Source organism: Meleagris gallopavo, chromosome Z, assembly GCF_905368555.1.
Source record: "Meleagris gallopavo chromosome Z, MGAL_WU_HG_1.1, whole genome shotgun sequence".
In the NCBI taxonomy this organism is placed as follows: domain Eukaryota; kingdom Metazoa; phylum Chordata; class Aves; order Galliformes; family Phasianidae; genus Meleagris; species Meleagris gallopavo.
In genome coordinates, this window is record NC_139435.1 from 34657211 (window position 1) to 34681165 (window position 23955).

At 37.0% G+C, this 23955-nt stretch overlaps 1 protein-coding gene across 3 annotated transcripts in view; it reads right to left on the reverse strand.

The window, feature by feature from the left end:
* Nucleotides 1-1165: 1165 nt before the first annotated feature.
* The window catches only part of APBA1 (amyloid beta precursor protein binding family A member 1), an 84499-nt gene continuing 61709 nt past the window's right edge, over nucleotides 1166-23955 (reverse strand). For 2 of the 3 annotated variants that reach the window (XM_085214422.1, XM_085214421.1), the window contains exons 4-13: nucleotides 21425-21464; nucleotides 19194-19339; nucleotides 15680-15712; nucleotides 14478-14564; nucleotides 13730-13915; nucleotides 10526-10705; nucleotides 9460-9672; nucleotides 5763-5882; nucleotides 5023-5163; nucleotides 1166-4655 (exon numbers count right to left, since the gene is read on the reverse strand). In XM_085214422.1, the coding sequence (XP_085070548.1) occupies nucleotides 4584-4655; nucleotides 5023-5163; nucleotides 5763-5882; nucleotides 9460-9672; nucleotides 10526-10705; nucleotides 13730-13915; nucleotides 14478-14564; nucleotides 15680-15712; nucleotides 19194-19339; nucleotides 21425-21464 (1218 nt within the window). In that variant the 3' untranslated portion in view covers nucleotides 1166-4583. The remainder of the gene's footprint in view (nucleotides 4656-5022; nucleotides 5164-5762; nucleotides 5883-9459; nucleotides 9673-10525; nucleotides 10706-13729; nucleotides 13916-14477; nucleotides 14565-15679; nucleotides 15713-19193; nucleotides 19340-21424; nucleotides 21465-23955) is intronic. The other variant, XM_085214424.1, reaches the window with a different exon arrangement.

The following is a 23955-nucleotide window of genomic DNA, read 5'->3' on the forward strand; positions in this document are numbered from 1 at the left end:
GGAAAGTATCATTTGAAATGCAGCTTCTGAGAACGAATGTTATGAAGAACGAGGGCAGAAATGAGTACCCTAGTTTACAGTATCTAACTGGCCTGGGATCAGGGTACAGACATTTAATTCACATCCCATCCATGCAGATACTACCCCATTTTCATTGTTCAGGAGGCTTTCTTAAAACAACTCCATTTGCCACTTCTACTGTCAAACAAAAAGGATGTTCAGATAAACTTTCTGCTACACTTATAGATGAAGGCAAGGATGCAGGAGTTGCATCAGCTCCAGCAGGCACCAGGAGCTGCCTGCAAGTTCCCTGCTCAACAGCCACCCAGCTGAGGTCAACCCGTGGCCCAGGAACACATGGAGCACAACACAGCTGTGTTGTGCTCCTTCAAGAGTACTCATGACAACCCACAGTGCACAGAAAATTCTTTGAAGCTTCATCTGAAGCAGTGTTTCTTCGTTGGCTTTTACTGATTGAATTTCAAATATTACTCCTAATCAGCATTGGGTTATACAGATATTTTTTAAACTTTTGCAGAGGCACTTCCCTGGGCAGCCTGGTCTACTATTAAATGTGGAGACTGGCAGCCCTGCCTGCAGGGGGGGAGGTTGGAGCTTGATGATCCTTGAAGTCCCCTTCCAACCCAAGCAATTCTATGATTCAATTACAATTTTTAGTTTTGCTTATCCAAGGCCTTTAAGAATAAATCACGCTGATGACCTGAGCAGAAAAACAGTGGTTTCAGAAATTGTATTAAGCAAAATAAATATTTAGTAAAATTTCGTTTATGAGCCTCCCACTCCCCAGATTCAGTTATTCAGGCACTGGAATGGTATTTCTGTGATTGATATAAAAGACATCTTGAAATTACCTCCTTTTAGAAGATTCAAACATAGAATGAATTCACATGGCAAAGATTGTGATGCAACATTAGGTGGGAAATCAATTTCATTTAGAAGCATTAGTGTCATTTATTAACTGAAAATAATGCTGCTTTAAAAACAAAATTGACAGTATTGGTTCACATCTGCAGAAATACATGTACTACTACTCCAAACTGGCTAATAAAAAAGAAGTTTGGTTACTTTCCAAGCACTCATGCACTCAGTACTGGCAAGCCAGCCCGTAAAATTAGTATGAGCAAACTCTCAGCCTTGTCTGAGGTATTTTTGTTTTGTATTTTATTGTTGCAAATCTTACAGACATTAGCGCTCTGTTAAATAAAGGAATGTAGCACAGTACATACATCACAACAGAACAGCTGGCAAGGGCCTCCCACCCCAAATAAAACCACTCCTCTTCCACCCCTTCCCTCCACCCCCAAATCAAACCACTGCAGCGTCATTACAGAAGTCAGAAACCTGTGGCAAAGAAACAGAGGAATTACATTCAGTAGATGTGCAGTATCAACATTCCAGGCTCACATAGATCTATATATATATTTATATTTATATAGAGAGATCATTAAATGTTTACAAAGAACAATATTGTTACAAATACAATACTATACTTTTCCCAACGCTTTACAATAATTTCTATTCACCCTCTTTACAGAACAATAATATAACTTCATAGTCTAGGTACTGCGCTAAATATGTACAAGATATCTCAACCACATTGCTGTCTTCAGAAACATATTTTATTTAAAAAACAAGGAAAACAAGCAAACTCGGAATCCCCAATTTGAGCCAGGTTCAAAATAAATGTGAGAAACTTGCCAGTAAAAAAATAGAAGGGATGTTTCACCCTTAATGTAAACACTGAAGAAAGAGTTAACAAGACTGCACAAAGCAGCGAGAAAGAGAACAAATTCATGTCTGTCACTGAAGAAGGAATGTAAAGCAGCAGTTTGCTCTCTCTGTTAATAAATTCATGTCATCTGACAAACTGCTGCAACAGTCCAGAGAACTGTCAGCTTTCCACTCGGGGCGTGTTTTTTGAAACCCCTTCCCTCTACATGTAAGACAGGATTGTTAGAAGACAGTTACCAACAGTGCGTGTGAACTACGGACCTGCCAGTTCAGAAACCTCACACACACACTGCTACTGGAAGGATGTATTTTTTTGCTAGACTCTGATCCTACAAGCATTCACTTGTAGGTTAAATGCCTACGTACTGTGTACCATGAGAGCACTCGAGTGCCAAGAACTTGGCAGAATTTTGGATGGAAGATTTTCAAAAAACAGTTGTTTCATCGCTCTGTACTTTCAGGTCTTCAGCATTTTGCAGTGAAGTCAGGTAAGGACCCCACCACGTGAGTGGTTCAGAAGCACAGAAACGAGTGAAACTGAGTGTAAACACAGCAGGGCCCAGAAGCACGGTAACTGTGTCTTTGAGAGTTCACTGAGTTACCTCAGGCAACTTATGGAAAGGCTGCACTGTATATAATCCTCTGAATTGTACATGGATATATATTGTATTTACATATATTACTATATATATGGAGAGTTCTGAAAAAAATTCAAATGATCACCATAAACCAGATGCTGCATAAACCAGACAGGTAAACAAGATACAAGCCATCCATTATCCACTTGCATTAGCCTGGTGGCAGAGGTAAGTGTTAACCTGGAACGTGGTGCTCTTGTGCAGTCTGTTATTCCACAGATTGGGATTAAACTATATAACAACGAGAACTGCAGTAAAAACAAGTCACTCTGCATTAATCTCAACACTAAAACATATTCACTGACGATACCAGTTTATGCAGCACTCCATTACCTCCCTTAAGTATTTACTGCCCTAAAACTACAAAGTTTTGTTTTCTACCTCTTAGCAGGCCATGGATGTTTGTGATATCTAAAAGCCAAAAATGAGCCTCTGGAGCTCATGCTCCATGGCTTTCATCAGTGTGCACACCAGCTGTGCTTATGCACACACACAGATACATTTTCATCAATCTCTGGAGACATTCCAAGCTATCATTACCAGACTGCAAATAATGCTTCTTTTGCACGGTCTACCACACAGTAACTGGGAAACAAGTAACTGTGACCATGAGAACATCTTCAAAACAGAACAGACAGGTCTGTGTGACCTGTTCTTGTTTTCATCCAACTGAGCCTTCCTACCATGCTATGATACAGCAGAAACTGTTTCCGTAAAAGAAAACCAGCTTACCAGCCTGGACTAAATACATGGTACAATTTCAGTAAACACCAGTATACAGTCCTGGTAAAAGTAACCATAAACAATGGAGAATTTTCCTCTCACTAGGAAGAAAAGTCACTGCTTTTATTTATTATTATTATTCTTAAAAAATAAAAAAAGGAAACAACCCAACCCGTTTTCCCCCTTTTATCTCTAGCATGCAAGTTACAGGCCACTCAAATCCTATATTTCATACATCCCTACAATATATCTTCATACAAGTGCATATAGTACACATAGATATCCTAAAGGTGCCATACAAATGGAAAAAAAAGTCACAACTTAACTTAAAATAAATATGTTTATCCCCACTTTACCGCTCCGATTATTATCTATGTCATGAACTAAAGAGAAAGTCAATAAAATTAGACAAGTCTTTGGACAAAAATATGTTAAAATTGGCTCAGAGAACAAAATTACTTAGAATAGTATGCAGATCTCTTATATTCAAACTTCATAAATAGCAAGCACAATTTTAAAAACATCTATATACACCGGCACACATTGCTGTGTGCACCAAATGCAGAAATAAGAGCCTAGAAAAAGTGTAGCTATTCAGGAAAGCCCCTCACTATTTCTCTTGTAGATATTTAAAGATCCTCCCCCCGCCCCCCTATCTTTAACATCTAAAACAGGTAAGGGACTATAAAAGACATGTTACATTTAAAAGCAAAGTAAAATAAAACAAAGATTTGGAAACCTGGGGGCAGAGAAGGGAAGGCAGTAGTTAAAAAAAAAAAAAAAAAAAAAAAAAAAAAAAAAAAAAAAAGGAAAGCCTCCCCAGTTACTTGGTGTAACAAACTGCTGATGGGAGGATTGATTAAAAGGTGTGTATTTGGACAGTCTATTTTACCATAGCAGCATTTACTCATTCTTCTGGAGGGCAAAATTATCCCAGCATTGTACTTTTCCTACAGATCTAAACCTCTACAGACTTTCAGAAAGCCTATGGAAAAATGGGAAGGAAAGTGAAGTCACATGCAGGATGTCCAAGAGTACACTTTACTTCCTACATTTCTGCTTGTCTGGTAAAAACATCTTTCATTTTACAACATCGAGCTTATTTAATTTGTCAAATTACAACCACAAAAACCCCTAGTTATTAGAAATAATCAAACAAACCTAATCTTTTTTTTTTTTTTTTTGTGAATCCTGCTGTGAAGAATGCTGCTGTTATTTTCCTGTTTTGCATGTGGAACTGCACTTAGTTTCACTTGAAAAGAGATGCAACCAAAACAGTCCTGTAGATATATTTTGCCCCTTCCCTAAATATAGGAAAATGGTGGAGAGAAGAGAGGAGAGAGAGACAGTACACTTGTGAGTGAAATAAAGAAATAAACATCTCTGCAGACACATAAATGCAGCACTAGAGTGACAAGCACTATTGAGGAAAAACATCCTCCATGCACATTGTGACGGTGAGTGTCAGCTTTAGATGTAAACTGGTTGCTCTTGTGCAGTCAGCAGTCTGTACATGGCAGCTGGCATAGTCTTCATATGAATCTAGAGGAAATAAGACAAGTTACTCAGTGTTCCTAAAGTGCATACTACTTTGGCGAAGGATCTAGCTAAGGTCAGATAGGGCAGAAGGGAAAAGCAAAGCCTGAGAATTTTTGCACCCTTAATAAAATATGGCAGGTGGTGATTTTACAAAGCAGTGTGATTAGTATCAACTGACCACCTAAAGTTGTGGACACTTGATAATTTCTACATACAGTTCATCTAATACACATGAGAACTACAGGTACATTAAAAAAAAAGAAATGGTGGATTATCCTTACCCTCGCTTCCACTGTTCAGATTTGAGTAGCAACAGCCTAAAAGAGGTAATGATGAAGTACATTCTACTGCTTAGTTGCACTGCTCTTACCTCACCAACAGCGTTTGAGAGAATGTGAACAATTTTCTCATGGGGTGTTGCTACCACACTCTGTCCATTGATTTCAATGATGCGATGGCCAACACGCACACCTCCTCGCTCTGCTATACCGCCTCTCATAAGGCTGCAAATCTGGAAGGCAAAGGACAAATTTATCAGTGCCTAGATATGGAAGAGAGGCATTAAGCTACCCCTTCTCGCCTCTAAATTATAATTCAATATAGGCTTGCAACAGATTCTAAAATGTAGTTTATCACTGATTCAAAATAAGGTCTATTAGCAGGAAATAACTGCCGTATATTCTCTTCCAAGAATACAACAGTCAGAAGAGGCTATCTGTGGTGCATGTCACATGTGCTATAGTGTGGCAATTTAAAGGTGTAAGAAGGACCACAGTTTAACAGTGTTAAGGATGCAGATGCCTTACTGCAAAAGTGGATGTAGAACAGTCTTTTTCTTTTGAGAATGCACAATGTCTTGGTCAGAGACAGAAATGAAGATGACTGAAACAGCCTCAGATACAGTTTTGTTTCTCTCTTCCATATCTGTTTCCCTAATTCTGAAATTGTGGATTAAGCAGAGTCAAAGATAAAAATAACTGATTAATTGAATGTTTAGATCTTAAGACTTAATACGTGTGCAACGTCCTGTATGCTGTGATGGAGAAAATGGCAGTTTCCCTCTTCCCACACTACCACATGTGCTTCACAAGAAGCCTGGAAGCTACTTACAATCCCATTTTGCACACTGAAGCCCAACTGATATCTGAGGTCTGGTCTTCTGATCAAGACAGTGGTTACTGGAGGACACCTGACTATGTTCAGTTTAACCCGAGCCTGGTTTTTCAAACCCTGCAAAAAGAAATCACCATGAAAAATAGCGGAGACAGACTGAAACATGTAACATGAGTACTTTGGGGAGAAAGGTAAGTGTTAAAATACTGACACAGGAATAGTCCTGAATAAACATTTATCTGCATGCATTCTAACAGAAGTGGGTCACTGAGTGCCAGAAATAAATATGCAAATTACTCAGGAAAATCAGCAATACAATATCAAATGTTTCTTGTTAAGAAGCTGAAACGGTTGTTTTAAAAAATGTAGCTTCCTGTTGCCAATTTCTCCATCTCATAATAAAATTTACAAGAAGTATATAAAACTGGTTTATCTAGCACACTGAAAAAGCCAATTGTGGCTGGGAAATGAAATTTCAAATATGTAGCTAAGATAGTAACAAACAATTGGCTTCTCCAATGGGATTCTGGAAGGTTCTACTCCTGTCAAATGCTTGTTTAAGCAGCGCTGCTTTTTCGCACTCCTCCTTTCTTGGTTTAACACATCCATCGTGAACTCTTTGATACTAGAAGAAAAATGAAAGAGGATTTTCTTTTTTGTTCTTCTGTGGTGGTGAAACACTAAAACAACAGATTGCCCGGAATGGCGTGGAGAGTCCATCCTTGGAGTTATTTAAGCCCCAGTAGAAACAGCCCTAAGGAATCTTCTCCAGCAGACTCTACTTTGAACCAAGGTGCTTGCAAGCTGCGAAGAATCAGTGATGTGGTTGTAAAGCTCCACAAAAACTCAACTGCTGAAATGCCGGTAGCTGCACTCCGTACAATTACAGGTGCTCAGGTATCTTACTTGTAGATTGTTGATCTTTTTTCCAACATAGAAGCAGAGACACATTTTTCTACTCTTAAATGCTTCATTCACACAAAGAATTAGCCTTCAATAAATAAGTAAATCCACCTCAGGAAAGAAATGCCTCAGAAAGAATACAATGGCTTCCACCATGCCTTATATAACACCTATCAATTCCAATACCTATTTCTCAATTCCTTTAATATGTACAATTAAAATCTGGGTCCCACTGAAACTAAGTGGCACCTGGCATTAAGAGAAGGTTAATTCTGAAAAATAATTTCTACTGCAGCTAAGGTAATACAGTAAAGTTTCTTCATCCAGTTCAGTGTTGGTGATTCTGTTGAGCTGAACTCTGGATTCAACAGTGACTTGAATAACAAGACTGGCATTCAGGGTGAACTGCTTTACATCTTTTTCTTGCCAATGCCTTAAACTGTCTGGACGCAGTTATCGCATGGGCAATGACTGGTCTCACTTCCACACAATCTTGAGCTCAGCCTAGTTATTCACGTGGCTTCAAGAGAATGATTGTATGAACTTGAAGTGAGCACATGCTTATGGGAACTGCCTCCACTCCACTCTCAGCTGAAAGAACATCCCAACTCCACTTCTTCCATGACAGTGTTCAACTCCTCACTGGGTTTATCTGCACGCTGTATGTGCTCAAGAGCCTCCAAAACAAACATGGAGTAAAAGACAGGAACTACTTAACATATACTAAGCTGAAGGTATCACGTTTAGTCTGATGGGCTTCTCCTTTAGTCTTCTAAATTCAGAAGGGTAGGACTCACACTGAGATATTATTTATATGAGGAATTTAGATATCTAACTTCAGACATATGAGTTCCTTCATGTTACATGCCATCAACAGAATTGATACAAATGCTCTCTTACTTTTCCTGAGGTATGCACAAGTTATTTACACCTGTTCCTTCAAAAAGAACTAATGTGGTCACCAATAAATAATTTACTAACCTTACAAAAAGCACATTTATTTAAAAAATGACTGATTCTGTATTATGCACAATGGTGATAAATGCTGACTAGAAAAAAGCAATTGCATAACTTGACCAATTTATTTCCTTCTGTAGTCCCTGGGTCTGATAATACGAAGTACCAGAGGCTGCTGAAGAGACAGATACAGTAATAAAACTGGAGAATGAGCCACCAGCAGCTTCTCCCTAGCTCTATCATTCTGTAATTGGTTTACAAACAATTAATAGCAGAGCTTACATTGGTAATACTAACACTACCTTACTGAAGAGCTTGCAAGATATTCTTCAAATTAAAATGATATTCGTATTTTTATAGGAGCCCTTAGAGCACTCTAAATAAATCTGAAATCCTGAGATTTTTCTGCCACATCTAAATAGGTCATTCAGCAGTTCATACACTTGACACAAGAAATGCTATATGAAAAGCTCTTGATGTATGGTTAGGAAGACATGAAAATCCATAGATTTTTCTTTAGAAAGACAAAATAAATGGCTAGCAGTTTTTTTTACAGCTACAACTGTAAGTACCAGCTACCATAAGAGAAATGTCTGCAGAAGATAAGCTGGTTGTTTCTGTTTCGAGAAAGTACAAATGAACTTCATAAAAACAAAACCCCACCTGAAAGGTTCTGAATCAAAGAAGCACAAGTCATCACAGTTTTAGAAACAAAACTAATGTGGGGTAGGAAAAAGTATGGCTTACATGAAAAGCCTGAACTTGTGGTGGACTTAGCTCCACTAAAGCTTTCTGAGAGACATATAACATGATTTTTCTTTCCATACTTCACAAATGCAAGACTGTTTCTGTTTTGTTTTGTTTTTTTTTTTTTGTTTGTTTGTTTTGTATATTACACTTCCAGACTTTCATTTCCACTTGCAGAATCTAAAATGCCTGGCTCGGAAATCTGTGCATCTACTTCTCACTATAGCACACGTTTTTGGAAACCAAAATGGGAAATCTAGTTCTAATGCCCATGCTATAGCAGGGACACCTCTCACTAGATCATGTTGCCCATAACCCCATCCAACCTGGCTTCAAATACCTCCAGGGGCATCCACAGCTTCTCTGGGCAGCCTATTCTAGTGCCTCATCACCCCCTGAGTAAAGAATTTCCTTCTACTATCTAATTTAAATCTCCTCTCTTTTAGTTTAAAAGCATTCTCCCTTGTCCTATCACTAAAAGATCATGTAAAAATGTTAGTCTCCCTCCTATTTATAGCCTTCCTTTAAGTATTTGAAAGCAGCCATGAGGTACCCCTGGAGCCTTCTCCAGGCTGAATGATTTTCCAGGTTGCAAGTGCTCGCTGCTTGCTCATGTTAAGGTTTTCATCCAAGCAGAGTTTCCACAGAGGATAAACATGTTCCTTTGTCTTTAATTCTAATTTAAAAATACTTCAAATACATCAAACAAAAAGCCTCAGCTCCACTTCAGCCAGACACTAAGAGGCAATAAAACAGTTGGTATAGCTTTTAACGATATTAGGCAACTCTTTCTCCAGTTATCACATAAAATGTTAAGAGCCTTTAGATAGACATCTGGCAGCATCTACTTTCCCAACAAAATGTTCTGATGATGTTCTGTACATTAAGATGTTAACTTCTGATGTTAAACTCTGTAAATGCCACAGTTCACCTCCTGTGAGTCAGAAAACTGGGAGAGCATAATTTGCACCATACTTTGAAAATCACCAAATGGAAATACTCAAGAAGAATTAATACTTAATTTTTCTATACTTACTGCTTTTCTACTATGTAACCCTTTATAAACATCCAGAAACATTCTCTGTACCTTTATAATGCTCTGACATGTTGAGAGAGGTAAGCCAACCAGACTGGTCCCGTTGATTGACATGATCTGGTCCCCTATATTCAGCTTTCCAGACTTCTCTGCTGGTCCCCCATGCATCATATTGGCTATGATAACTGTAGGCAAAATGGATCCCCAGCCAGACTCCACAATTACTACACCTAGGATTTCTCCTTTTTGCTTTTCGATGTAAACCTGTATCATAAGAAAAAGTGCATTAAACAGAAGCTTCTTCTCAAACGCAGAACTGACTAATTTCCCCTCCCTTTCCCCCCCCACCTTCTGAAAAAAAAAAAAAAAAAAGTACAAATATTAGTAAATATATATAACTCCTCCATATATTTTATAAATTAACAAACAACATATACCCTTCACTTCACTGCAACATGCCTTTCTAATTCAAAGGCAAACAGAACAGTTGTATTCAAACATTAAATAATCAACAATATATAGATTTTGCTTTAGTAAAGAACATTCCTCACACAATTTTTTTTCTGCAGATGAGCAGAGGGAACTGGAGGAGAAGAAACAGTGGTTACTGTGTGCTTCACAGGACAAAGTTAAACAAGAGGAGTTTACAAGAGCTTATGAATACACACTGGAACAATCTGTCTGTTGCAGTGGTGCACAGGTTCATATTTACTAAAAGAACAAAGCAGCACACCTCTCCAGCAAAAACAATTCTTTACAATCTAGAATCAGTCACTCCATCAGTGCCCCCATGGGTTTTACACTGTTTACTGTAATCTCTAAATTGTATTAATTTTTAATCTGCTTTAAATTCATTTCGTTAGTATACAATATCAAGTATTTAAAAATTGTTAGATAAGAAGAATGCAAATTGATGCACTTTTTGCACATGATAAACTTGAGTTTCTCTGTTTGCCTTTGATAGAGAAACGATGACAGGTTGTCCTGCTGAGGAGGATATTCTAGATTCATTTAGGTCATTTGTAAGAAGTATTAATGCTTTTCTGATTTGTGCCAGTATGGGCCTGCAACTAGTACAGAGAGTCTTAATGTTGTTAGGAAGAAAAATGAGACATACATCTTTGCAGTTTTCAGATTTGGAGAAGTGAATGAGGTCATCATTGTACATGTCCTGGGTGTTGAGCAAGTCACTATATTCCTTCTGGCTAAGATCTTCGGGATTGATTCCATTCGCCCTCAGAAACTCCTGGTATGCTACACTAAAGGCTTGACCTATGGACTGTGCAATCAGCTGTGCCTGCAGCAATTCCCAGAGAAAAGGAAAAGAAAGTCAAAACATTCTGATGGTCCACTATACAACCCCACTGTAAAATGGTTTAATCCTACAAAGTCAAGTCACAGTTAAAAAAAATACCTGTGCACTAAAAATTAAAGGTTCACAAGATGTCAATTCGTTCTCTTGAGAAAAGGAAATCCTGTCACAGCTAGGAGTCACTAGCATAAATGTAAAGGCACACCTGCTGCAGTGACTGAAAAATAGAAGGCAAAGAACAACTCTACCTCCCACCTGCAGTTCTTCTCAACCTTGCAGCTTCTATGTGGCTCTCCCGTATAGCAGAGGCAATGCCACTGATGGAGTTGGAAACAGAAGACAACTAGGATCACTACCCTTTGAGGTCAAAGTAAAGTTAAAAAGACAGGTACTGACAGTAGAGAAAAATAGCACACAGGGTGCAGAGTACTGCTGTGTGTAACAGGAGTTGTAATGTAGGTACCATTGTGTAGGGCACAGAAGCTGGCTACAGTCTGCACAGAAACAGTCCCTTGCAGCACAATGCTGAATGGGGATGGGGGTTAAGGAAGAGATGGACGAAGTGCCATATTTAACCAGACCTGGGGAGGGCTTGTTATGAAAACTTCTGAGGTGTATTTTTGTATAGCTTTCCAACTGTATTTTAAGGTGCAGTTTGGTCCCCAAAAACAGAAAGATTCTCAACCCTCAGTTAAGAAAGTGATTGTATCTCAAAGCAACTCAAGATAGCACTACACCTGCTGATGAGCATAGCATGATAGCTAGAGCTGAGAATGCGAATATCTAGGCTAGCATTATTTGCCAATGCTCAGTTCGGTGAAAAGAACAAGATGACACGATAATGGGAAAACAGCGAGCTAAGCCATAAATGTGTATTTTATGTATGTTCGTGCAGATACATCTTGTCTCCAAGAAGAGATCAATTCCCATTTAAACAGCCACCATTTGGACACATCACTAAGAATCAGTTCTTTTGAAGATTCAGCCAATAACAGAACTCAAAATCTAGTGCTAGCTTCCTTAGATAAGGACATTTCCAAGCAGGGACACATTTTGGCCAACATCCACTTGAGGGTTTACAGCTTCTGTGCCAGTTTCTGTGTAAATTCTTCTAAATAAGCCATTGTCACTGAAGAAAAGATGACAATGAGACAAACATGAGATTTATAATATAAGCAGGCTGTACTATTTCACTGAATCTTGCCACTAATAGGTACTACAAAGTTTTCATTCTCTTTCTTATTAATCTGGATATTTGAGATCAATTTTCAAGCTATTAGTGAGCTAAACCATGACTAAGGAATTTTTCAGCTTACTTTTACATCACTGAATGATGCCTTTTTCTTATTGGAAATACAAATAGGTACTTCCCAAGCCAGTATCTCACAGCATAGGAAATGATCACATCTAACATAAATACAACCTTACTCAAATAAACCACAGAAAGTAATGCCAGCCATTAGAAGGAAACATCAATTCTAGTTACCCAAGGTATTAAGAACAGCATGGGAAACAGATTCAGGAGATGTAGATTAGTCTAGCACATCTTGAAGGAAAGCAAGACACAGTCCGCCTCTATCACCTGACAGCTTGACTCTTGGCTTTCTAGCCGGTCAGTATGAGAGTTACTGTATAGAAACTCAAGCTGGAAATACAGCAACAGCAGCCTCATAGTGGGGAAGATCTCAAATGATAATAGACCAGTTGGCTATTCTCATTTTTGCACCAGTTTCTTGAAAAACTGAACAAAAATGGCTTACAAATGGCTGCCAATTCTTTTATGTTGTTGGACAAAATATTGACAGACTACTTCTATCAATGCTTCTGTCCTCATTTTCCAACCTCACTGGAGGACTGACATATGTACATTCACCTGCAGCTACACAATTTACCTGAATATAGGCTCGTATTAGGTTCATCATTACATTCAATCAGCTACTTATTCAAGGAACTTTCCTTCAAAGTCCTTGCTGGTACACAATGGAGTAGAAAGCAAAAGAGGATTTTAAAAGAACTGAGACTTCCACTTCTGTTAACTATTTCAGTATATGCAAAATTGCACTACAAAGTCTTCCTTCAAACTAAATAATGTGCAAGCCACAAGAACAGGAAGTAAGCTATTACCTCATCCTCCCTAATTTGGGCAGGATGCCTTCTGCAACTGGCATCACTTCTGTGGATTTACACACAGTTGCAATTCTTTCATCTCCTGCTATGTGAACCATTTGACTAGTATTAATATGACAGTTGCCACAGAAACAGTTAATACGTTTTTACTTGGAGGCTCAGAACTGGGAGTTTTTATTTTCCCAAATTTTTTGAAACGTTGCGGAGAGCTAACCTGATTATGAGACCAGCAACTACATCTCTAGCCACTTCAGTCTGTGTTTGATTTTATCTGTCAGTAACTAAGCTTTACGAAGTGCATAAAACCACCATGCTACAAACAGCGCTTGTGAAAACAGGATATGAAGGTTAGTAACAAGTACGTTAAACTCAGTAAACCTGCACCACATTCACACAGCTGTCACGAGTACTTTGAGGGTACTAGAATTAAAAGCTTTCCTAGCTGCCTTTTAACACAGTAGCAGCGTCTACTCTTCAACTCAAACAAAAAACAAAGAAACAAAACAAAGCAAAAGGATGTTTCTCAGATGCAGTAATCTTTGAGGTGACATTTAGATCAGAAATTCCCTAAGAAAGCAAGCATCTTTAATAGGCATTTATTCTTACCAGCAGATTATGAGCTTGTATAAGTAAACTGTGACAATGGAACCTCCTTATCATTGTTACAGAAAGATACTGTGGAAATTTAAAAATGGGAAGCTTTTTTATAAACATCAACTTTGTGGTTAAAATGTAAGATCCAAACATGCCAACAAAAAGCAAGATGAAATATTTTGCTGCGATTAATGAACAAACAGAATCTCTTTCTAGTGGACTTCCAAGCCTACCAAGATGCGCTTACATTTCCACCCCTAGAAAATTATGAGACAGGTAATTCCTTACATCCTCAGACTCAAAGACATGGCAAATCATTTTGTACTGTCTCTTTCCATCCTGGGAAGGGTGAGATGCTTCCACATTATCCTGGGAGTTAGACCGTGGCATTCTCCTACGAGCCATTAGAACAACTATATTCCCTATATCTGCGATGTAAGAAATGGTCCGCAGGGGATGATCCATCATGGTTTCCTAGGGAACAGAAGAAAAAACAATATGAGAAGCTGTTTCACTGAAGTTTTTACAGGACTCTGAGTACTATGTCAATATAAGACCTCAGTTAAGTGAAGCCCATACAAAGTATCGTACACAAAAGAAGACACCAATAGAAAACAAGAGTTTTGCTTTCTAAAAGAGTAAAGAAAAGAACATGTTTTATGAATTCAAGTTTACACAAAAACCTCAATATCAGAACCTGAATATGCTGGGGACGTACAGGTTCAATGTGCAAAGCACTACAGCTTTCAAATTATCACAGCCAAACATTCCTGGCTACTATGGGCATAACCAGTATTTGCCACATGACGGCTAATAAAAAGTGAGCTGACCGCAGTTAGTTTACCTGAAATTTCTAATAATTTGCTACAGACACACCAGAAAATTGCTTATATGACATGGCTCTTGAGCATGGATTTCTTCCTAGGAAATCCTACAGGGAAATACAAGAGCCAGCACTTTTTGAAAGACAACTTTTGGCAGACAAATAAAAGTCTATTTCAGTAGCCTACTGTTACAAAAGTATCCTTGTCTATACCTGTGTGTCTGCATTCAGTACTTTAATTCTTTGCGTAGAAATGAAGAGGTCCACTTCAGTCATGGGCTGAGATTCCCCTTCTGGAGCCTGCAATTAAATGAACTAGAGTCAAATGCACACACAACATAACATCCTTATTAATGATGTTAGCTCACAAGCAGGGGTGTACTAAAACACAGTCACCAGAACAGCAATGCAAGATAGAGTATTAGACTGCAGAAACTAAAGAGAAACACAAAGATATGGAAACTATATACGGATTTATGAAAGTGAATTGGATATTATTCAAACAATTGTTAACCCCATAAAAACCTCCTTGGTATCTTTACTGATCCAATAAATGTGACTGCAACATGAACTATATAGATATTTCATGCAAATTAGTATGATTCTCCCATTTTTGCCATATTAGCAATCCCACTTAAAAGAATTTTTTTTCACACCAGCAACAGAAACACCTAACAGTTATTCTTGCCTGAGGAACTTCTTTTTAAACTTATAGCGACTGCTCAGACCAATGGAAAGAAAACATACCAAAGGTGGGTCTAAGCAATTCATAGTGCAGTTCTGTTAAGAAAGCCTTCACAGTCAGACAATATACTAATCAAGCATCAACCCTACCACAGAAGTAAGATCTTTGTCAGCAGAAAGCCAATGCTTGTAATTTTTTTTTTTTTAACAAGTTAAGTTTTGTTAAAAGGTATTTAAGATCTCCATAAAGAAAACTTATTATTAAAGAGAGTCATTATCAGCAGACTACCATGTATATGTAAACTTTTTTTTTGCATCCAGCAATTTGACACATCTGTGAATCAAACAAATAATTCTTTATCTAGATAAAAGATAAAATAAAAATAGATTTATTTTTAATCTGTCATTTTACAGAGTTAGAACATTTTCCATGTTAGTCCTGTTTCTTTAGCATGGATTTTGGGTACTGCCTGTAACCATTTGATAATTCCAATTTTTACTCTATTTCTAACATGAAATGGCTAATGATAAGCAACAAAAAAAGGCCAACCAGGCAACTGATTTCTGAGAAATGTCAACTTGTATGGTGACTCAGAAATAATCTTAAAAAAGAAAACAAACAAAAACTTGCTGGATGCAGAAAATAACACAAAATAAAAAGAAAGGCAGAAAAATCTCCCAGAAAACAAAAGAACAGGCATAAAATAAAGCTGATGGAGTTTGTACTGCACCTTCTTCCTGCTTTTGGCTAATTTCTGGGCCATCTGCTTAGCATGGAATAAACAGAGACAGGAGAATGGTTAGAGAAGAATTTACAGAGACTCCAAGTTAAGCAGGAATCTGCATGCTAATGCCAGGGCTCACAGATTTCTAGCTGCTCTAAATTAATCCCAACTCAGATTAACTTTCTTTCTTTCTTCACTTATCCAAGTTTATCATAACCACTTTAAAACATGAAAAGAAACCACACCAAGAAGATCAGTCAAGAAACATACAAAAGAATTTTTTTTTCCATTCAAAATACTGCTCTCAACAAACAGGTTTTTGCTTATTTGCTTGTAAGAGGGGAAAAAAAAAGCTGCTCTCCCTCATTTGCAGTAGTAGTAGCCATGAATACCGTCTTTGAAGCAACACCTGGATAGACAGTGAGAGAAGAGTTTTAACCATTTTATTCCATTTTTTTCTGATCAAAGGAATTTAAATTAAAAGTTGTCTAATACCCCCACACCACAATCTTAAAACCAATCAACCAGAAAACAAACAAAAAAATCCACAACATAAAACTTCAGTAGTTTCTCCTGGAAAAACCAAGTGACAGAAGCAACAGAAGCTAACCTTCACCTCTGTTTTCTCCTCTTCACGTGCAAATACACCCAATGCCAGCATTCACATTACATTTCTGAACAAAGATTTCCTCTGACAACTGCATTATCACTGTGTTTTTTCAAGAAAAGCATGTACTTCATAGCTACAGCCTTCTAGAACAGTCTCTTGTCACTGATTTGTCACTAGTTCCACTGATTTATATCCGAAGATATACTACTCCACTACAACAAATGTATTTATACACTATTTCTGTGACAATAACAACATAAACAAACATCACCTGTCTTATGATCTTGCAAACATTTTTCAAACCAAGGTGAAATGAACTTACGAACCTGCTTACTAAAGAAATGCAATACTCATTAAGCACGCAGATATCCTTTTACTTCCAACAATTAATGTTAGCTAATTAAATTTACAGGCATTTTTGTGGAGGCTTACCATTGCAAGATTCATGAAGAGAAATTCATAGCTAACTGCTTTGATGAAGAACAAAAAGGAAGCCTCAACCCAGAGACACAAAGAAAATTTAGATAGACGCTCACCTCTTTATTCTGTCAATCTTAGTGTAAACAAATCTGAATGCAGCTACTGAAATCTTAGACGTGCTGCTTATTTACAAACATGAAAAAATATTCTCACACAGGCTTTTAGCCATCTTTTCCAAATGGAGCAATATTGGATGGTTTGGTGATAATAAACCACTGCAAAAGCAATTAGAACAGCTTCATGCTGCAGGCTCTGCATTACATTAATTTACACTGGTTCTGAGAAATACTATCCATACATTGAATAATAGAGTCCTGGTATATACTGGGCAAAGGGGAGACACTAATAAGACTCAAACCCTTTTCCAAAATGAAGATCCCCTTCCAGACAATTTTCCTCTTCTTCTGCCCCCAAACTGTACATAATGACAGATCTCACAAAAGTAGAAAAGTACAGGCTGAAAAGATGAGAAATTCAAAAATTTGCTCTTTGTTTCAATGAGAGCATTTATTCTGCATTACTCTTGTTGAAGAATGATTTTCAAGTATTTCATAGAACTAAGGCAATGACATGGAACAACTGATACTAAGAAGTGATTTGACAATACACAGAAATGTCATGAAAGAAGCTACAGTTCACAAAAAAACACCACCTCATCAAATTAGGATAATTCCACACCATAGACTATCAGTCAAATCTTCTTCATTGTTGTTTTGCTAATGAAGATCAGAAGACTATTTGTGTGCTTAGAAAGAAGCTACCTGATCTAAACATACAATATATTTTTTTAAATAGGAAGAGCCTCTTTACCTAAACAAAATGTAACCACGTAAAACTCGCAATGTTCAAAATCTTAAATCCTTAAGAATCAACAAGATTTCACTTTTTGGCTTAGATATACTCAAGCCATTTAATTTCTAAAAAAAATGTATTGCAACTTATTGAACACATGAAAGATATCTGGTAAACAAAATATGTGGAAAATTATATTATTGTCACATCTTAAATTACATTCAGCAATTCAATTATTTGTTAGCTCGAATTTGACAAATCTCCTGATGAAAATAATAAAGAAAGCTGTTACTCTGTATGCAAATTGTAGCATCAACTCTGCACGAATCAGATATGAACTGTAAACACGGAAGTTTTTTTTTCTATACTGCCATAAGTATTGAACAGATGAATTTCAAGTAAACAACATTGTTTTCCAGGCCATTTGAATGAGTAAGACTATAGGCAGAAAACAGTTCAATTCCTTTCCTAATACTAAAAGTACCTCCTGGTGGTAGTATGAAATCAGTTAAGCTTGACAAATGCCTTCAAAGCATTGTATCTGTTACACCTTATGTTGGCTTCACATAGTTACGTGTCCATGCAACAAAACCCTCAACTTTTCTGCTTTTATCTGCAGAGGTACTTGTCTGAAGAAAAACGAAACTGTTTTCAAAGTTTGTTCATATTTTGAAGGAATTAGTATGTGGTCTAACTGCTCTGCTAAAAGGAAGCATTAGAGGAATTATTAAATTCAAAAGGAACACAAAAGGAGATTAGAAGATATGTGAACACAACAGGCCTTAAACAAAGCTGTTCCCTCTTTTCCAATACTCTTAAGTTTACAGATTTTTCTAAGATCTGTCTTAATTCGTAAACTTTGGTTTCTACCTACAGATAAATGTCACATCCAGCACACTCCATAAACAAGCCTGAGTAAGGCACAAGTATCACAACCAATATTTTACATTTAGCCTAATGGCTACCTTAAGTGGTGATTAACCTAGGAGCAGGAACTCTAGCTGTCATAATGAAGCTCTCACTAAAACATTTGGCTTGAATGGCAATCACCAACAAAATCAATCAAAATCAACACCAAAGATCCTAAGGGGCAGAGGGGCATATTTACATTTCCATCATCTAGAAAGAGAAGAACATAATCTACCAAAGAACTGTGCAATGGTATTGTGTGCCATGCAGTAAGCAAACAATTTTCTGAAATTCACTTCGTTTCAGAAAATTATGCGCACAAGCTTGCTTTTACCCAGGCCAACCATGCAACTACTAGGACCTCTGCCCTATGACAAATTTACTGTAACCAAGAACATGCAAGCCTCTTCATTTAGATGGATGTATAAATTATGGATTTGATGAGTGAAATAAGCCGAACAGATTCCTTCTGTGTTGAGGAACAGCAGTGCTGAGGCATAACAGAAATCTCAAAAAGAACTTTATTCTGCTACTGAATTTCTTAGAATCTGATTAACTTTTCTTTATAACTCATGTTCAAAAAGCAGCACTACGTAGGTGATTTACCTTGCAGAAAAATAAGGCACTTAACCTTCCTGAAACCACAGACAACCCCACACAAGAAAACTACTGCTTACATATCCACAATTTTAAGGAACAGCATGAAAAGTAGCTGGAATCATTCCTCACCTTGATTCTGCTGACAGCTTCCTGAGCCTGCATCATTCTCACATTCTTGGAGGGAGTTTTATCAGACAGGAGCTGAGTTGAACCAAGGTAGTTGGCAGCAAAAATGATTCCATCAATTAGGTCTTCAGGATCACACGGTCCAGGAACTGTAACAAAGGAGAGAGATCACTGCAGAAAATCACACCGAATCATGGCAAAATACAACATTGACAGCTTGAGCCTGTACCTGATGGCTGTAAATGCTCCTCTAGACTACTACAGTTTCCCATGACAACATGGCAAACAGTTCTTTCAGAGCACACCACGTAAAAGCTCTCAACATCTCTTCCACAAAAACTGTAATCATTAATCCAATCTGTCTCTTACAATAGCTCATCCTTCTGTGAAAGGAATCACCTTATGGCAAAATCTCTCAGAGCTTTTGCTGTTACAAAGAGACATGGATACTAAGCTCTTTCCTCATCCACCAAAAATCTCCTTGCAATTCTAAGACAGTTACAACTAAAAGAGAAAGGGTGCAATTTAAGAATAGCCATCAGTCACTTGCTCACTGTTAGCCACAGTTAGTACACAGCAGAGGAACCTCCCTGGCAATGCTTTCCAGGTACCAACACCTCTCCTCTTATCAAGGAGACTGATAGCCCAATTAAACAAATTACTTTCCTCCCACAGGCCTTTAAAAATCATTCTCAGTCTCAACAAGGATATTAAGGGAAAGTACATAATACAGTAAAAATGTTGCAATATATGTAGAGTGCAGGATGTTCCAGTAGGAAAAAGCAGCACTGAAGTCCCAAATCCTATCATCTGACTCCCAGCAACTTCTCTGGAAAGTCAGAGGGTGATGAAGTATTCAATGCCTAACAATTTAAATCATTATAAAGTAGCATTTATTATCTGCAACTTTTAGATATAATTGCCAAACACACCACACAAGAATTGTGTATCTAAAACTGCATCTGTGTGTTGCAGTTTAACACCCTGTTGCATGTTAAAATTGTCACGATCCCAAAGGAAATCGGGTCTATCTGAGCTTCTTGCTTCCTTAGAAGTGAGGAAAAGATAACTGATCTTCAAGACAAGTGAAAATGTAAATCATCTTAAAGAATTCAACTGGCAAAAGCAGTTGGGTTTGAGGGCTTTAAGTTTTCTTAAGCAAAGCAAAAAAAAAAAAAAAAAAATCTATAATATTGGAAAGGAGTTTTCATTAACTCAAGGCTTTTTTTGAAAAATGAGGCAATGGAGCTCAAGGTTTAACATTACTTACAATGCCAATTCTGTTTTAATTATAATGCGAGAGACTAACAATCACTTAAAACAAGCATGAGAAACTTGAGCCCTGAAGAAATGCAAGTCATTTTTAAGAATAAAAACAGATCTAAGAGATTAGTACAACAATCAATTTGTAGTCTAAAAAGAATGATTGATAATCCTGCTAATCATTTAAATACAGCAAACTGTAAAGCCATCCAAGGAGTTCCAAGACAGTCAAAACGACCAACTTCATTTCCAGCACTTTGTAAAGCACACGTTGCAATTGCTAGTGGGGGAAAACAACAAAATAAACTTTGAATTTTTGGCTTCTGTCGTGCCCTCATAACAACAGACCTGAATTTATTACTTTTTGTGTGTGTGTGTGTGCAGATTCCCAAAAAAGGTAACACGAGTTCAAGTAGTAGGTAAATTGTTTTCTCACATCTTTCTCAATAAGCATGTCCCTATTACAACCTGAACTCTAATACAGGAAACATTATGTAATTAGAGGACAAGTAGCTGTAAAGCAGCGCATATGTCTTCTGGCAGGCCTGCCAATTAGTCCCATTAATTCAATCATGCTAATTAATCCAGCTGAGACTGGAATGAGTATGACATTTGAAATTAGTGCTAGACAAAGCACTACAGTCATCTTGCTTAATCTCTTTTCTTTATTCATCATAAAAAATTTAACAGTGTTTTATGAGATACTGACAAAAGCCTAGTGCATCAGACAGGAATTTGGAATGAAACACTAAAAAATAAAATGTATGCATATTTCTGAACTTCAGAAAGAGCCTAGTAGGATTTAGCTCAGGCTACAGATTGAAAACAGTTTGATCTAAATCAGTGCACCCAACTCTAGTAGCTTTTCTATTCAGCAAATGAAAATAAAATTTTATACATTATAAACACTGGAATTCTTAAGAGATGCAAAAAAAAAAAAAAAAAATTTAGAAACTGTAGAACCACCTTACCTTCAACATAGGTTGGAAATGAAGCCAAGCTTTTTCTGGACTGTAATTAAGACAAAGAACAGAGCATGTGCATATACAAAGTTCTCCATGCCAATAAAAATAAAAATAAAAATAAAAATAAAATCAAAGGAAGATTGCTGTATGTTAAGATTTACTATTCTATCTGGTAGACTTTCAGACTTTAACCACATACGTAAGTTCAATGTATTCCATTTACATGTTTAGCTATCAGGCAAAATGCTAAGCTCAGTTTTCAGTTACATGCTGGTATCTGTTTGCATATTAACTATCAAACGGTGCTCCCCTTTCACTAATCAAAAGGTACGCAGAAAAACATCACACCTCAGAGTTGTGGGGTCTACCTACAAATTATGTATATTTCTACATCTACCACAAATAGATGTAGAAATATACAAAATCACCTTATGCTTTTACTATGACCAAAACCATCAGCTCAGTTCATTAACCAAATTTTGTTATTCATTACAATTGTTTTTACATGTATCCCTCACATCATACAGCCTATTAAAAACATTTCAAATTTTATATTCTGTGGTATAATTGAAGTCACTAGAACTTTGACACCATCTCTATTTACACTGTATCAAGCATAAGAATATATTTGCTAGCTTCAATTCTCTAAAAGGCGAATGGTTTAAAAAACCTTATTTTGCATACGTCAATACACAGTGCAAAGGAAGACCTTATTTCCAGCTGCAACTTTCCATGTGAAACACAGTGGCTAACATTTCAAACACCTGAAAGCTACAAATTCAGTAAGACTCATCATATTATTATACTCAGTAACATACTCACATTGAATTTTCTTTGGTGAGTTTTCCAATGTGCCACATACAGATGACAATAGATAATGGAAATAGATGCTGATATCATGAGCACCGCAAGTAAGAATTTAGGATAGCCCAAGGATTACAAAACTTTAATGAATCTACAGCTGATTTGTATCAACAGTAACTCTTTCAAGGACTGCTAAGTCAGTAGTATTAAAAGAAGAGCCATGTATAGTCAGAATACTGCACAGTATCTTAGACAATTTCGAGCTGCATTTATACATATTCATATTTATACCAGTATGCCAAATTAGTCTCCTTTATTGAAGGAAACTTCCTAGGATTCCGTATGACAGTGATAAAATATAAGTAGACCAGGAAGGTTTCTGTTAAGTGAGACACTGAGTGACTAATCCCAAAAAGTCCTTTCCATTTTTGCAAACGGAAAATACATGCAAGCAATTTTTTTTCAAGCAGTGATACTGGTCTTGCTATAAAAACCACTCAAGAAAAACAAAACACACGTGACAGCCAACAGTCTATGCAACCCTTAAGTACATGTTTCTTCTAAAAATGACTAAGCTGTACTGCACAACTAAGAAGGCTCCCCATCACAGGCACTACCAAAAGATATCAATAAACCACCGTCTCCTGCTACCAAGGCACATCAACTGCTGTGTAGATACATTCATTCACAGATGTGTGGCCCTTTCACCTCTTCAGATTAATGTTTTTTACTGCATCACCTACCTAGAGAGACTCAATAATCATTTGCTGTTGCTATCCGCATGGAGCTAAGAGGGATATTCAACAGATGGATGCTGACCACAGCCAGAGGACAAATCCACCAAACACCTTATGCAAAGAAATGTCTTTTCTGAAACACTTTCTTTTTTCTTTTTCCTTTTTCTTTTTTTTAATTCAAACAGCGTGCCCAAAGTTTATAAATACAGATTTGGCAACTATTCAGCCATCTGGCTAGCGGATACAACTTCTTCTCAAAATAAAACCATTAAACTGTCATTATACACGCTCTTAGAGTGAAAATTCTCACAAAAAAGTCTCTTTTTTTTTTTTTGTTCTTTATCCAGGTCAAAGGATATTCCACTAAGGCCACAGGAATACTAAGGAAACAGGTAAAACTGCTAATAAGATGAAATCTACACCTTTTAATAATCAAAAAATAATGAAATGCTGAGATCACCAATATTTCATTACTCTTGTTAATATTTTTACTGCCTTTTGGCATAGCATTATACAGACTATCTAAATACAAACTGTATCTTAGCAAAAGGTTTTATTAAGATTTTAAAAGAATTCCCCAAAACTATGACTCTGTTTTATCACTCCTCTTACATGAAGATACTAAAGCAGGCATTATTGCTCATTTGAGAGGAACAAATGGACTTATTCATCCCATTGTGGATTCTGGTTTACCAGGATTAACTGTCACCATGTGTGAACACATTATAAAAACAGAAATGAGCAGCACCTTATCTTGTTTTCCACCTTTTTCCTCTGAGTAAGTTAATCTAAAAATATTTAACAGTTAGAAAGTACATGAAGTAACAAAATTTATAAGCTGGAGAAAGCTAAAGGCTTGAAGAAGCTAACAACATTGCACCTAAAAATGTAATGACTCAATCCACTGATTGAAAAAAAGAAAATAAACCAAATTTTGAGTAGGTTGAACTAGCATGCTGTAAAAAGCTGATAGGTGAAATAATGCGTAAGAAAGTA